Source organism: Parasteatoda tepidariorum, chromosome 5, assembly GCF_982258835.1.
Source record: "Parasteatoda tepidariorum strain Cologne lab strain chromosome 5, Ptep-v5.0, whole genome shotgun sequence".
NCBI classification, from domain to species: Eukaryota; Metazoa; Arthropoda; class Arachnida; order Araneae; family Theridiidae; genus Parasteatoda; species Parasteatoda tepidariorum.
Window position 1 is genome coordinate 62,001,946 of NC_141759.1, and position 15,428 is coordinate 62,017,373.

General features: G+C 30.7%; 1 protein-coding gene across 4 annotated transcripts in view; it reads right to left on the bottom strand.

Annotated features, from left to right (window-relative positions):
- Nucleotides 1-15,428, bottom strand: part of LOC107440440 (protein Obscurin) — a 276,955-nt gene that overhangs the window by 170,801 nt on the left and 90,726 nt on the right. For 2 of the 4 annotated variants that reach the window (XM_087164068.1, XM_087164069.1), the window contains 4 exons: nt 10,177-10,361; nt 6,421-6,547; nt 3,973-4,148; nt 278-383 (listed from right to left, as the gene is read on the bottom strand). In XM_087164068.1, coding sequence (XP_087020194.1) covers nt 278-383; nt 3,973-4,148; nt 6,421-6,547; nt 10,177-10,361 — 594 coding nt within the window. The remainder of the gene's footprint in view (nt 1-277; nt 384-3,972; nt 4,149-6,420; nt 6,548-10,176; nt 10,362-15,428) is intronic. The other 2 variants (XM_087164070.1, XM_087164071.1) reach the window with 1 other exon arrangement.

A 15,428-nucleotide genomic window follows, 5' to 3' on the forward strand; every position in this document is an offset into this window, starting at 1 on the left:
GTAATGACATTAGATGCAAATGCAAATATTATATAAATAATATATTAAAGTAAACAAAAATATATATTAAAGTAGACTTCCTTTATAATATATAAAAGTAGTCTACGTTACTATACTACTTTACTTAAAGTTGCGGAGTTTACTTTAATAATATATTAAAGTAGACTTCCGCAAAACAAATCCTAAAAGGGAGACAATTGAGCTACCCCTTTTTTCTTTTTGTAAAAAGGAAGTTTGATTTAAAAAGACGTAGGGTAAAATGGGTTAAGTGTATTACCATGAAACAGTTGGTTCCGGAGAGCCATCAACTTCTACACAAAATTCAATATCCTCATCAAGCATAACTTCGGTTCCTTCCATTTGCTTGAGAATTTTCGGAGGACCTAAAACATTAATTATTTCTTATGAAATAGTGATAAATTAAACTTGTTTAAGTCGAATTTTCAGGAAAAAAAGTGGATACTTTTGTTACACAAGAATGAATATAATCTCTCTTTTATAAAAAAAAATTAATAATCCTTTAAATTTATTATGTAATTTAATAACGTAAATTTAATCTCTTCAGCTATCACTTCCATTTTCAAAAAATATTTTTATGAAAATTAAAAACACAAGTTTATTTATATGTTTTGCAATAAATGAGTTTTGCAATTTCTAAAAAAATCTGGCAAAAAATGAAATACTTTCTGTACAATATTATTTCTCTGCTACGAATCTTGAAAAGTTAAATAATATTTGGTATGATGTTACCTATGTTCTCAGCACTATGGACCTATCTACATCGAGAAACGATAAATATCGTTTTTTGGACAGTTAAAAATTTACTCTAGCTTTCTGTAATAGTAGTAAAAATTTAAAAGATGTATTAAAACTATTTCATTTTAATTTTCTTTTTCAAAGAAATAACTCATTCATTTATTACTACTAATATATATTATTTTATATCCGTCGTTGAAATGTCGACCCAATTTTAACTTTATACTACCAACTCATTAGTCTTGTAATTTTGAGCCCAATCTAAAATTTGTGGGGACTTTTGATAGCCTTCTCGGAGGACTTTTTGATAAAACTAACCCTCAATTTTGTTACATGGTGTGGAAAATCACGGAAACCTTACATGGTAAGCTTTCAAAGGAACTCTGACCCACGATCCGTCTTCTACTGAGGATATTTTTTGTCAGCATGTTGGTCGGTGAGAGCTGGGGACGGATTTTGTATTGACCAGTCATCGCTGGGATTCGAACCCGAGAATAATGAATAGTGCTCTATTCCAGGAGCCACCACGGCTCTTCCAGTAATTTGAAAAATTCAGAAGATACGCATGCAGTATTGCAATAACTCAGTAAAAAAACCTGGCTGAGCAATCTCGTTATCTCGCTAAATGCCTGCGGCATGTTGTTATCCTTCTACAGTCAACGTCGCACACAATTCTTCGTGAGATTAGTATAAAAAAAATTTTCCAATTCAATCTTCCTAGACAGCCAAAAGATTCACCTGATTCGATTGTGTTCTTTGTGAGAGAAAGAAATTTTAGTCCCTATCAGATGAAAACAAAACGCTTCATTTAATGTTGAAAATGAGTGACGTAAATATATGCGGTTTGGTTATTGGGTCAGTAAACAGTTAACTTTGCTACATCGTGTAAAAAGTCACGTGTCGCCTCTTAAACAAATGAGAACATAGCAAGTTTAAATTTCAAACTCGAGTAATCTACTTATGTAGTGTTCTGTAATCTTTGTTAATAGTTTCCTATTCTTCGGAATTTTTTTAATTGTTTAAAAAAAGTGTTTGGGTGATTAAAAACCTTCAATTTTTTTTCATCATTGAAAATGCAAGTAGTGAAAGACTAATATTGATATTTTCTAAAAAACTTAAGTTAGAATTTTTCCGTTGTGGACGAACATTATTTTTAGAATTAATTGATGACTCCAAAAATAATATTTTAATGAACAAATATGGATAAAAATAATAATTAAAAAAAGTATACAGGCAGCCAACTTTCTACTCTTTTTGTAAAAATTTCTTCGAGTGTTTACGTTTTAACCCTTTAACGGGCCCTTTATTTCCAGTAAATATAAATTAAAGTATTTTTGGAATTGAAATTATTTTAAGAACAGTAATTGATATAAAAAAAACTCATTTAGTTTATAAAAATGCCATTTTTTTGGTGGTAAATATATTTAACATGACCTATTAGTAACTTACTGACTTTTATTTTTCTTTATTTATAAAATAAATTCCTTAAATGCTACAACTTCAAAAGGAATTATGTATTTTAAAACTTTTATACGTTTTTTAAAAGTGACAAATGGTTACCAATTTTATTCAAACTCACTTCAAGAAAACTGAAGTTATTGAAAAATGGAAACCTAAATTAAAAGTGGTAAAACGTGGTGGTAAGTATACTTACCACGGCCTTCAAAAGGGTTAATGTAAGATTCTTTTTTTATTTCAATTTATTTTTCGCACCACTACACGCAAATGATTCTTCAAATCAAACGTTCTAGCCTTCTCGTGGCGAGGCTGTTAAAATTTTGATAATATTACTAAAAATTCTGAAAGGTTTGATGATTCTCTATCAAAGATATATTTCAAAAAGCGTAGTAGTTGGCAGGCCTGAGTATTAGAAACCTAAAAAAAATTCGTGAATTTATCGCAGCAATTTTATCTTTATAATTATGAAAGGCAAGTAATATTCTACCAATTTTTGCCTAAATCATTTTTTTAAAGTGTGGCACTCTATGGTGCTTCGGGGTGAAATTAAGAGCGTAGTGAGCAGTCTATGACTTTAAGTCTTATAGTAACTATTTTACAGTTAGTGTTAATAGTTTTATAGTTATTTAAAAGGAAAAAAAAATTTCTGCGTTTAAGTTGGGCAGAGTTGATAACGTTTTGGATATCTGTGGGCAATGAGTTGAGTATCTTGACTTACGTAAAAAGTTATAAGCGTTCTTATTCTCTTTACTATGTCATACTTTTCTTTTTAGAACAATAACTATGTGCTTACAATAGTTATTGTTCTAAAATGTAAACATCGCTTAAAAATAAAGATTGCTAAAAAAATTACAAATATGTGGATCAAGATTTTTCCCTGATTTGAAAAGTTATGTGCCTCAAATGGCTCCAAGTGCTAAGTTGAAAGATCAGGAATGTGAGCAGCAAACTCACTCATCGCACTTAACAAATTCGCAATTCCTTTGAGCGTGGCTGGCAATTTCCTTTTTTTATTAATAAAGCCTATAAAATCAAATATTCTTCTTAATACCCTCGTATGAATCAAAATTAAACTAGTTTTGGCAATTATAAGCATGAACATCATTATGTATGTTATTATACCGCCTGTCACATATGAAATATATATTGATTGTAAATATATATTATATAGCAGGTAAATATTATATTATTGGGGTGTTGTATGAGAATTTTAATACTTGTAAGGATACCAGAAACAATTTTTCGATTCAGCTGTGTTCGACGACCCGCTCCCTTGTTTAGCATTTTCATTAATAAAATATAAAAAAAACTTGATTCATGATTTTATTTTAGTTCAGATAGCAAATTTTAAAAGAATTGAAATTATTTGCATTATAATTGTAACCTGGTCTAAGCAACTGAATTGAATATACTTCTATCTCCTCCCATAAAATTGATATTACCTCCTTTTAAATGAAATATGATATGTTCGTAAGTGGTTCATAAAATGTCTTTCAACAAGAGGGGTTTGTTTTTGTATATGGGGCAAATTTTTAACCCCAACATATCTTTTTCATCCAAATGAATTTAAAAGATTCAAAATAAAATTTAAAATTAACGTTTTTTATAAGGAAAATTTTTATTGCAACTATAGCATATTTTAAACGTTTAAAAATACTCGCATGGTTAATGTAAAGTAAACTCTAAATATTGCTGGAAGCGTATGTGAGAAATAAAATACATTTCATGTTTGAAGAAAAAGCATGGATGATATATTACTTGTGACTTTGAGATCATAAGTAATGTCGTCTTTGCCCATATCATTAATGGCTTCTGCACAGTATTTCCCAGTGTCATCTTGAGTAAGATTCTTTATTGCCATTGTAAAGGATTCGTCGTCCTCTTGGAGCATTACGTACTTGTCTCCCATCTTCAACTCTTCTCCATCTTTGGTCCTATTAGCCAATAAATGGTTTTAATAGTAAATAATGAATGATAAAATAAGAATATCGTGGGTTACCCAATAATCAATTTTTTTCCAACCTTTCAGATAGTTGTAGCTGAATTGACTTTCATAAACCTAACAACGTTTCATTTCATGGTTTGCAAAATCTGCATCCATTGTTGTTTGTACTCTTGCCGTACAATAAGCTGGATTGACGTTTCCATAAATGTTTCTTAAGAAATCACGTAATTTTCCTAGCTCTTCTTCACTATTCATATTTACATTAAAATCGCTAGCAAAATACACTAATTACAGAATAATTAAATTAAGAGGAACGTTAGAATACTTTTAATTAATATTATGGGAGAACTTTCAAAATGCGCGATGGTGAAAATAAAAAGAAAGAAAGCTTGGCTCAATTATTAACAAGCGTTGCTTCCTTATATTTTTCTTGTAATCCTTTCTATATAAATGGTTTCTTGCAAGTGACGTCATCGTAGATAAATCGTAGCATTTGTCAATCTAGAAACCAATCAGGTTCAAAAAACAAACGTGACGTGGCTTACGGGTATCCAATTAAATCGGATGTAAATCGTATGGTTAGGTATAATCATTTCTTCTTGAGTTGAAAGTACCCTATTCTTTCTTTATTATTTTCTTCTTTAAATGACTAGTAGAAGATGGTAAAAGAATAATGAATTTTATCACTATTTCATTATGCTTTGTATTGGTGTTCGTTTAAGTAAATGCAAGCATACGCATACCCTCCAACTTATGAAGATTTTGAAAATAATTCTTTCTAGTGGCAGCGAACCAAATTAGAAATTTTTAAAGCAAATGGATCTCTCATGAAACTTTTATCAGAACTTAAGAATCTAGCCATTTTATAAGTAATAGTGGACAAGTTACGCTGAAATTAATTTTTTTTAAATATTAAGACATTAATTTTGCTACCGTCTGAAAAGAAGATTTCTGAAACTACGGAAATTCCGTAGCAGTTGGAGGGGATGCATACGTTCTAGAGTAAAATTTTTCATTTTTATAGTGTAAAACTTTTCATTTTTATAGTCATAAGCTTTTTTTTTTGTCTATTTCATTCTTAGTACTTTACAGTTCTAAAGACTAACTAAATTCTACCGATGCACAATGAATAGTTGTTAAATTTGCTACGGATAGTGACTTAAGCAAAATTTATTCTCACAAATAAATTTACACTTCATGCGTCAAAGAAAAAAAAAAACAGGTTTTCCGTGAATGGTGATAAATGTAAGTAGAGTATATCGATTGATATTTGACAATTATTTAGTAAAAATTTTATATTCTAGTTCAGTATATTCTAATTAATTTATTTCTAATTAATCCTTTCGAATTAAATTCTTTTTATCGAAATTCCTTCTAGGTTTAAAAAGTCGCCGAATTTGGCGATAAAAAGCGTAATTTGCAAAACCACTTGAAAATGATGTCAACAGACTACCGTTTCTTTGGCAATGCTTAAAAGTTAGTCTTGCTGCTAGTATAGTTGAATAATGTGTGGGCTAGGAAGTTCCTGGTAGAACAACCATTTGAGCAATGTTAACTGATTTAAAACTTCATTTACTTCAGAAATAAACAAATAAGAAATAACAGTCAACGTGCTTCAAGCGCCTCAAAAATAGGAGCCCATTTTCAAAATTTGCCAGGCGTGAATATCTGACAAAATAAGCCGTGAAAAATAGCCGTCTATATTTGATGCGCTTGGAACATGTCGACTGTTATTTCGTATTTGTTTATTTCAGAGATGAATGAAGTTTTCAATCTTACGGTAATATTTAACCGCTTCATTTTCTTTGGGATTATTTATTTAAAATTTGATCAATGATTAACAAATTTCAATATTTTGGCTTTCGCTTATTTTTTAGCTGCATTACTATAAAAAAAAAGCGAAATCCAAATTTCAATATTTTGGATTTCTCTTATTTTTTAGCTGCATTTAGAAGCATTGCTACTATTGTAATTTGTACGCTATTTCGGGTGCATTTTTCTTCACGGCAACGGAAACTATCATTTGAGACTTGATTCTTTTTGATTTTTAGAGTAGGCTGTTCCAAAAAGATGATAAAAAATATTATAATTTCTAAAGGCATATGACTTTTTTAATTAGTGAGGTAATGCGAGAAAAAATCCTCCAAAAAGGCATAAAAACTTTCCTTAGAACTTTCAAATAAGCTATTATTATACTTATTATGCATTTTTCTATAGCACATATATTTTAATTACTGTTGTTAAAATGTTTAACTTCTTACCATGTTATGACAGGCTTAGGAAACCCTGTAGCCGTCATTTCAAGTAATGCCGAAGAACCTTCTTTTGCATCCACTTTCTTGATCGCTGAAGACAACTTTGGAGCTTCAGGGTCACGAAGAAGACCACCTGCATCAAATATTAAAATTAAATATTAACAATTCTGCACAGTGGTTACATTATTATTTATCTTCAAACAAATTTAATTAGTCTTAATATTAATTTATAAAAAATGTACAATAGAAGTCTATAATCTAGCTCAGAAGTTTCAAGCCTTTCTTCAAGATCAAATTGTCATTATTATCTTAAATAAAGTCAAATTTTGGATTTGAAAAATCCTTTGCAAAAATTTGTGAAGGTGTTTTTGAGGTTTATTTTGAGGTGACACGGTTGTTTTAAGGTTTATTTGAAGATTACTTCAAATACAACCTTAAAAGATAAACCCCTCAAGGTGTATAATCAAGATGTATGAAGTTGTATTAATCATAAAGGTTATTTTGAGCTTGTTGGAAATCTACATAAGAGCAACCAACTTAGAGTGGTTATTTTTGAGGTGTACAGGCTATTTTTTCTACACCTCAAACTAATAAGTATTTTTGAGGTATAAATAATTTCACCCGATTTCAACTAAAAGTATTGCTGAGTTATTTATGACGATGATTTTATGCGGTGTAATTGAGATTGAAACTCAAGTTCATTGATGAGGTTATTTTTGGTGCAAAACATAACCCCATTTTCTACCTCAGGTTTTTTTTTACATCTGTTAACCTCAAAAACACCTTACTTTTTCGAAAGGTATGAGATGAAACGACGAATAAATATTTTTTATAGGAGGGTTATTTATGAAATAGAATTATGGGAAAAATAATAGGAATCAACTGAGATAGGTTTTAAAATAAACTAACTATTTGTTTTTCTGTAAACTTTGTGGACAAATCCTCTAAGATCTTTTTTTCGGCAGTTGAATTGTAATTCATAGGCTAAAAGCTTCTGGTCTGGATTACTTCAAATAATTAATCAAATTACTTTAAGTAAGCACTATCTAGTTTTCAATCGTTAATGTTATGTCTAAAGTAAGCTGACCAGCCTCCTCAAGAAACTAAAAAACTAGTGGTGAATGTTATGTAAGCGAAAGTTATGTAAGGATATTTTAAGATCTCATTGCTTTACCTTTCCAATTTAATATTCTGAGAACAGAAATCCCTTACGAAGATTTGCTAGCAGAAATATTATTGAAAAATATAACTGAAACGGTAAGTAGGTGAGGTTTTCGATTGCCCATTTAGAAAGTTTAATATCAGTCTTTTGAGGACTCTAGTCAGCTTAGTCTAAAAGAGAAATTCTTAGGTGAAATTCTGATACGGATAAGTACTGCAGTATTACTGAAGTTGAAACTATATATAGTATTTTAATATTAATGGGAGAGCTATTATTTCCATAAATTTGGACGAATTATATATTGCAATATGTCTATTACGGTCTAAATTTTTGTTAAACTTTGATATTCTTTTGAGACTTTTGTTTTCTGAATTTATTTCTTGAAAATAAGTTATAATTTATTCACTTTTCTTCGGTTATTTTATACCTTTCTTTATTTAGAATTTTGCAAAATTTAGATTTAATTTGCATTTTTTAAATATGTGTAATAGTTTTTACAAGATCTTTTATACCCTTATTTTTAGAATTGTATGTAATCATTGCATATTTCATTGAATTTGAAATGCTCGCCGTTTCAATTTGATACTTTTATTCGGTTAGTTTAAAATCCACTATTCAAACAAGTTGCTATTCAAAACAGTCCTGTTTTACAACATTTAAAGCAGCACTACAAACTAAGCTGTAAAATACTGTCATGCAGATTGAAATAAAATCTAAGAATAGCAGTTAAGCATCTACAACGTCCAATCCACTAATTTACTCTCGACTGAAACAATAAATATTCAAACGTGAGATATTTCTAAACAACTCGGATAACAATAATAATCTGAAAATCGCTATAATTTTCAAATTAATACTTAATTTCAATTTTATTTTCAATAGTACATGAGTAAAGATATATTACAACATTTTATTTTTCTTAACTTTTTACACTATACATTTCTGTAAATGCAAAAGTACCCAAGATAACGCTACGTTTTCCTAATAAATAATTTGGTCTAATAAATCATAAAATTTTTAGAATAAGAATTGGAAGCTAATGTTTGAAGAAGCGTTTTCATTTGCATGCCTCCCAGTGGTTCGCCAAAAAATGTAGCAGCAGCAAAATTCATGTAAAAGAAAAGAGTTTTTCTATTTAAAATTATATTTTAGGTTTACCGGAAAATTCTGTCCGCGAAAGTACAAGTCTCCTTTTGCAGTAATGCAGAAAGCTCTTTTATAAAAGAAAGTGGTAGGGTATTTATACTTTAATTCAACGGAAATGCTCTTGCTTAAACAGATACAGCATATATATTGTGCAGAATGATATACAGGTATATATAATCGGTAGCTCTCTACCGATTTAAATTATTTTGTCCTATCCGGAGTAGCAGGATACTGGATGCTGAATATGTAGGGTACCTCGGTATTTGGCACGTAGCGCCACCAACCGATTCATCTTTTGCTGGTTTGTTCTATGCTCAAAAGTCATGAAGGAATAAGCTCATACGGGCACGGAGTAGCAGGCATCTCTGAAAATCTGTCATCTTTAAAAAGATTTGAATTTGAAAGGTAGCTAAAAAAATAAAGCACACGCGTCCTTTGAAAATTAGCTTACAACCGCTTAAAAATTTTTAGCAAATTATCTGGACCTGCTTTTTACCACTATAGCGTTACGAAGGAACTATGTCCGGTCACTTAAACTAGTGCAAAAGTGCCTCGATCGGAAGTTTAATCTGAAACCGGACTGAAAGCTTTATGAAAGGAAGTGGTTCCATCATAGGTGGTGCTCATAAGAGTTAGTTTTTTCGTTGGCAAGCTGCCACTTTTAATTCATTTTCCGAAAAAAAGAGTTCCGTGCTGATTTAATATAAACAAAGAGTATCCATTAGTCAAACAGATCTGGGTAAGCGGTGATGGTTCAGGCGATAGAGAGCTCGCCTCCCATTGAGATGACCGGGGTTCGATCCCACAATGACTGGTCTATACGAATTCCGCATCCGGCTCGTACCGACCAAATAGCTGAAGGAAATTATTCTCTGTGGTAGACGGATCATGAGTTAGAGTCCCCTTTCCGTCCAGCTAACCGTGAGATGTTTTGTGGTTTTCCTCTCTATGTAATACAATCGCAAGTTAGTTCCATCAAAAAGTCCTCCACGAAAGCAAATTTCTCCCAATACTCGTTCCAGGAATTCCCTTGTCTTCTGGATTGGGTTCAAAATTGCAAGACTATGAAGTTGCACAATAGTAGTCATAAACCCGAAAATTGGGTCAGCTGTTCAACTACGGTTATAAAATAAAATAAAAATATAGCTGAATATCTAAGCCAAAACACGAACTTTGTTCATACAATAAATTTTATATTTTCTCTTCCTTTATATATTTTTTTAGTTGTATCAGTCACGGGTACAATGATTCTCTCATCAGAAGACAATTTATGCTATGACTTAGTCATCACTTTTTATCATAAGAAAGCGCTTTCCTGATTAAACAGGATAGTCACAATCCTTACTTTACCTATAATAGGGTTAATATATCATGCATAAGCTAATAGTTTAAGCATAGTGGGTTAGCTATACAATAGATAATGCACGAACAGTGGTATAAATAATTCAGCCTACCTTGAACTGTGAGCTCTGCACTACATGAAATTTTACCACTGCTTGTACTAGCCACGCAAGTATACAAACCAGCATCATCTGGAGTTACGTGTTGGAACACCAGAGACACCGTATCTTCTGACTCGTCGATCGAAACTTTAAATCTTTCACTTGACTCCACTTCCACTTCTTTGCCATCTTTGGACCTGTAAAGATTTTTTTTGTTGATAAAATACTGTTTCTAAGATATGCATAGCATGCAATGTTCAAATAAAAACCGAACCACCCGGAATAAATTTTGATTGAATGACCGAATCTTAACTTCCAAGGACTCTTAATGGTTCTAGAGGGTGACCTCAAATATGCTAATTATTTAGTGCAAACGGTATTTTAAGTTACTGGATGAGTCAAGAAACTGGAGTATTTTGAGGTGCTCGTAAGACAGCGCAAACGGTTATAAAATGTTTATTATATTTATTTAAATTAAAGGTAATGGTACCGGAGCTTCGGGGGCCCTATCCTTAGCAAATTTAAAAAATAGCAGAAACAATTAAGAAAATACAATGTATTTCAATACAGTTTGTATTGCTTAAAGTAAATAAACTTAATATTTTGCCATTATGTTATATCCAAGTAAAGTATACACTTAGAAGCAAAATAGCTTGGGCCCTCATTGGACCAATATTCACGTATCTTGGTTCAATAAGGGTTCAAAGGGCCGATATTTTACACCCACTTTACAATCAATATCGGCCCTATGTAGAAAAGTCCGATTCACCCGATATTTTACAACCAATGTCGGCCCTACATAGAATCGTCCGAGTCACCCGATAATTATTTATCACCGATAGATATTCAGCCATTAAAGGACTTATATTGCCCCGATGTCGGAGCAATATTAAAATCTCTAGACATTTCAATATTGGTCCCTCGGTGCATGTTCTTATGGGACCTATATTGAGCCAATTTTGGACCCCAACTGGGACCAGGGTAAAATTGTTGATCAGGTATCCTCCATCATCATCATCATCATCTTGGATTGTACGAGGCCTTTAGGCCCTGAAAGGGCCTTTTACCTCTCCATCTGAAGCTTGGGATCTGAGTTGACTGCATCTGGAATTAGGTATCCTCCAATTACTGCGGAATGCTCGTCGTTTAAGATATTATCTTTTTCTAGTGGTAGTAAAGTTGTACTAATATTTTAATAAATTAAAACCTTAAAAAATATTGTCCACTACTACGAATAAATAATTTAACCTTTTCCAGTGTAAAGTAGCTAGTCTCACAACACTGATTCAAATGTTACTAACGACTCGAAATGTAAAATTACTTTTTTAAACGTTTAGCAACCACTATTGTTTAAAGAACAAAAAGTAATAGTATATTGTTTAGTGGCAGCGTAGTTTATGTTTTTTTGAAAGATTCTTTAATTTGAAAATTTGATTTAAAGTTTCTTTGTCAGACACCTACATGTGAATGATGAAAAAATTTATATGAAACATCATTTTGTTCCGGCTCTCTCGTGATATGACATTTAGAATGTTTGCAAAATTATAAAAAGTACTGAAAGCTTTTAATTTTATCAGTCTATCATTCTATAACATATATTGCAAAAAACGTAGCAGTTTGCAGCCGTGCGTTAAAAGTATAGTACATTTGCACTTTCTGGGAAAAAAATTTCTATGGGTAGCTGAGTTTACGTTTTATGCATTATAATCTTATAAATTTTATTCATAGGTTTGAGATTCAGCCAAAAGATGCTGGATGATATAAGGTTCCGAAGCCAAAACAAATGGGAACGGCTGCCTTAAGCAAAACGTTTAAATTACTAATAAAAAAATTATTCCACACTCAGTAATTCTTAATAATTAATAAAACTTGCGTTAATTAAGTAAGAAAAAATAATATCTACAACTTTTTTGGAAACAAAGTATAGTAAAGAAACTTTTACTTTTTACTGGAAAATCTTTAGCCGGAAGTAGTAAGAAGTAGTATTTAATATTTGATCCTTGGTTTACTAAATTAGATTTTAAATATTATAACCTCCACGACACGGATGTTGCATATAAAAAATATTACAGTTTTTCTTCGTGTCGAAATAATTATTGAAGTGATATTGTAGACAATAAGTTAATTCTTTTTCCATCATCAATAATAATACAATAAATTAACCAGGTGGTGATCTGTATGTATGTTTAATCTATTTAAATGTAATGGTAATTAAAATTATATCAAATCAAATTTTCTAAAACAGGAATCAAGCATAAAAGCAGGGATGCTAAGTGCTCCGCTTTCTGCAAAAAATAAATTGGCAGAAAAGGTATAAAACTTGTAGAATAAGGATAATACACTCTTTAAAAGTGTCACCACAACACGAGGATGAAAGCGAGACGGAAAAGAGAAAACACTGGTAGTAAAACCATTTCAGTATTAACTAGTTATAAGGAGGAGCAAATAATTTCTCTTATTTTAATTATTCATCAATATCTAGGTTTTCTTGAGAAAAAAAGCAGTTCTATATAATTGCTATAATTCTAAAAAATATGCTGGAATGAAGTGTCTTTCCTACCAGTTTCAGCCTCCACACGGACTTTTATAAGTAATCTGCGCAGACTATTTATAAAGTGAACCTACATACCAGCCAAATTTTACGCATTTGGCATAAAATTTTATTTTTATATTTAAAGTGGTAGTAAATATATACTATTTTTTTCACTGGGAAGAATCACAATGGAAGGGATTAAAAGTTGGCAGGTATGGAACCAGCGGTGCGCATGAAACCAAATTCTATTTTAAAAGTTTAGAGAAAAAGTTATCATATATATTTGAGAATTGAATCCTTGGTGGTAAACAAGTCAAACCAACTGTCTTCATAAATTTTAAAAAAAATTAGACGTATATTTGCTATCACTTTCTCATTTTTATTAGATTTTTTATTAAATGGCTCTTTCTTAAACTAATTTACATTCATAGTGGTCTGATCGGACTACCTTTAAAATACCGTGCATTGGCTTTCAGTTATAGGAAGCTTCGTTTCAGCCCTGCCACAAGATAACTGCAATAAAGTTGCATTTCAAATGATACTTTGCATTTCCGAATTTGTAGTGGTGGAAAAAGTACTTAAAATGAAAAATACTGAACTAAAAATAACTTAACTTTCGTTACCACTAGAAATTATTTTTTACAAATACTTTTTTCTAAAACCATATTCGAATCATTTTCTTGGAATAATCTACCATAGTCGATCAAATGTCTACACCATATACTCTCTTAAGTATCAAAATTAGTGATGTGCGAAAAACGAACGAATCGATATTTCAATCAACTCTTTTTTGTGAATCGATTCATCAAGTTCGTTTTTGAAAAAGAATCGATTCTTTTTTTTTTTTTTGACAATATTTTGCACTCTACACTTTATAAGCTTATTCAGAGTTAGTACTTATACTTACTAAACATCCGCATATGCATTTGATACAGCATTTCGTTTATACAATTGGAGCTTGATAAAATCCTATCTCAGTCGAATAGACACAGGTCCATTCTCACTCGAGTATCATGAGAATGACAATCTGATTGGTTGAAAATATTTACATGCGAACAACTAGCCAATAAGGTACTCGTATGTGTGAGAGTTTACGCAAGCGGAAAAATCGCATCCAATGAGAATGACCCCGATGTCAACGCTAGCGCACAACCGGTTTCCGGAGGTGATTAATAAAATGGACTCACTTGAAGGATGAAGGGAATTGAAAATGCTATTAATGCAATACGTACTGTATGCATCACTCTCTCTTTTTTTCTTTTCATCTACGAAATTAATAAATTCTATTGATAAACAACAATTTAAAAATGGCAACAACAACTGAAAAGCTGTCTTCTCCAGTTTCGGTTCTTCCTTTCAAATAAAAAAGATATTAATGCTGTAAAGCTCAGATATTACTTTTCAGTCCTCTAATATTAAAGAGCGAATTTTTTCATTCATTTGATTAATTTTTGATTTATAAATTTTAGTAAATATGAAGTAAAGCAGAGTTTTATGTTATCGTTTATTCTATGCCAAGGAGCGAGAGCCATAGAAAATGAAACCGTTGCGCTGATTGGGTAATGAACGTCTGAATGCAAATGTCTGATTGGTTGAAAATGAACTGAAATAAGAGAAAAAGAGTCGAGAATCGAATGAACGATCCTCTGATTGGTTGAAAATAAGTTGAGTCGAATAAAAGACTCAATGAACTGTTTGCCTATCTCTTAGCATTAAAAGAATCATAAAGCCAAATAAATCGATTCTTTTGAACTGTTTCCTATCCATTAACAATGAAATCGGCTCAAAGAGTTGAATTGAACTTCTAAACGATTCATTTGAGTCGTTTCGTATCTCTTAACATTGATATCGGCTCAAGGAGTTGATTTGGATTTCCAATCAGTTCTTTTGAGTTGTTTTCCTATACTTTAAATTGCATTCGATTCACTGAACTGTTTAAATGATTCATTTGAGCGGTTTTATATCTTTTAACATTAAAAGAACTGTTTTGAGAAACGAATCGATTCTTTTCGCTATTATCTTTTTTTCTAAAATTAAAAGATACCTTCAGAGGGATGGGGGTTATGAAAAGGGGCAAGTAACTAAAAATTTTCAGAAAAAATAACAGGTTTTTTTTTTTTCTTTTTTTTTTTTTTTTTTTTTAAGAAAAGATTAAAAAAAAAATATTTATTTTTTTAATGATTGAAAAACTGTTTATTGCGAAAAATGCGAGTATTTAGAATAAATATTCTTTTACTGCTGGGGGGAGGGATATTTTTAATTATTTTATTTATTTTCTTTTTTTTCCCCCTTTTCTTTTTTTTGTTGTTAGGAATACTTTTAGACAAACTTATTGAATATCAATTCATATCCTCTCACTTTTTCAAGTTTTAATTTTTTAAGTTTTAAAACGCAATTTAACTATTTTTTTATTTTGTTTCACGTTATACAATTTGAATTTTTTTCATTATTATAAGTGAATTTACCGTTTTATTTTTTTACGAATATCTTTATTATTCATTATTGGTCTTTATATTAACAATTTTTTTTTAAAAATAATTATTTTTTAATAAAATTGATAAATCAAACAAATATTTAAAAAAAAATAAAAATATTAAAATTCTAAAAAAATTATTAGCATTGCCTAGATTAGCAGTTCCTAAATGATGTTTCGCGGAACCCTTGGGTTCCGTTTAGAATTACAGGGGTTCCACTAGTTAGTACTTTTTATAGCCACATTCAACTGAACCAC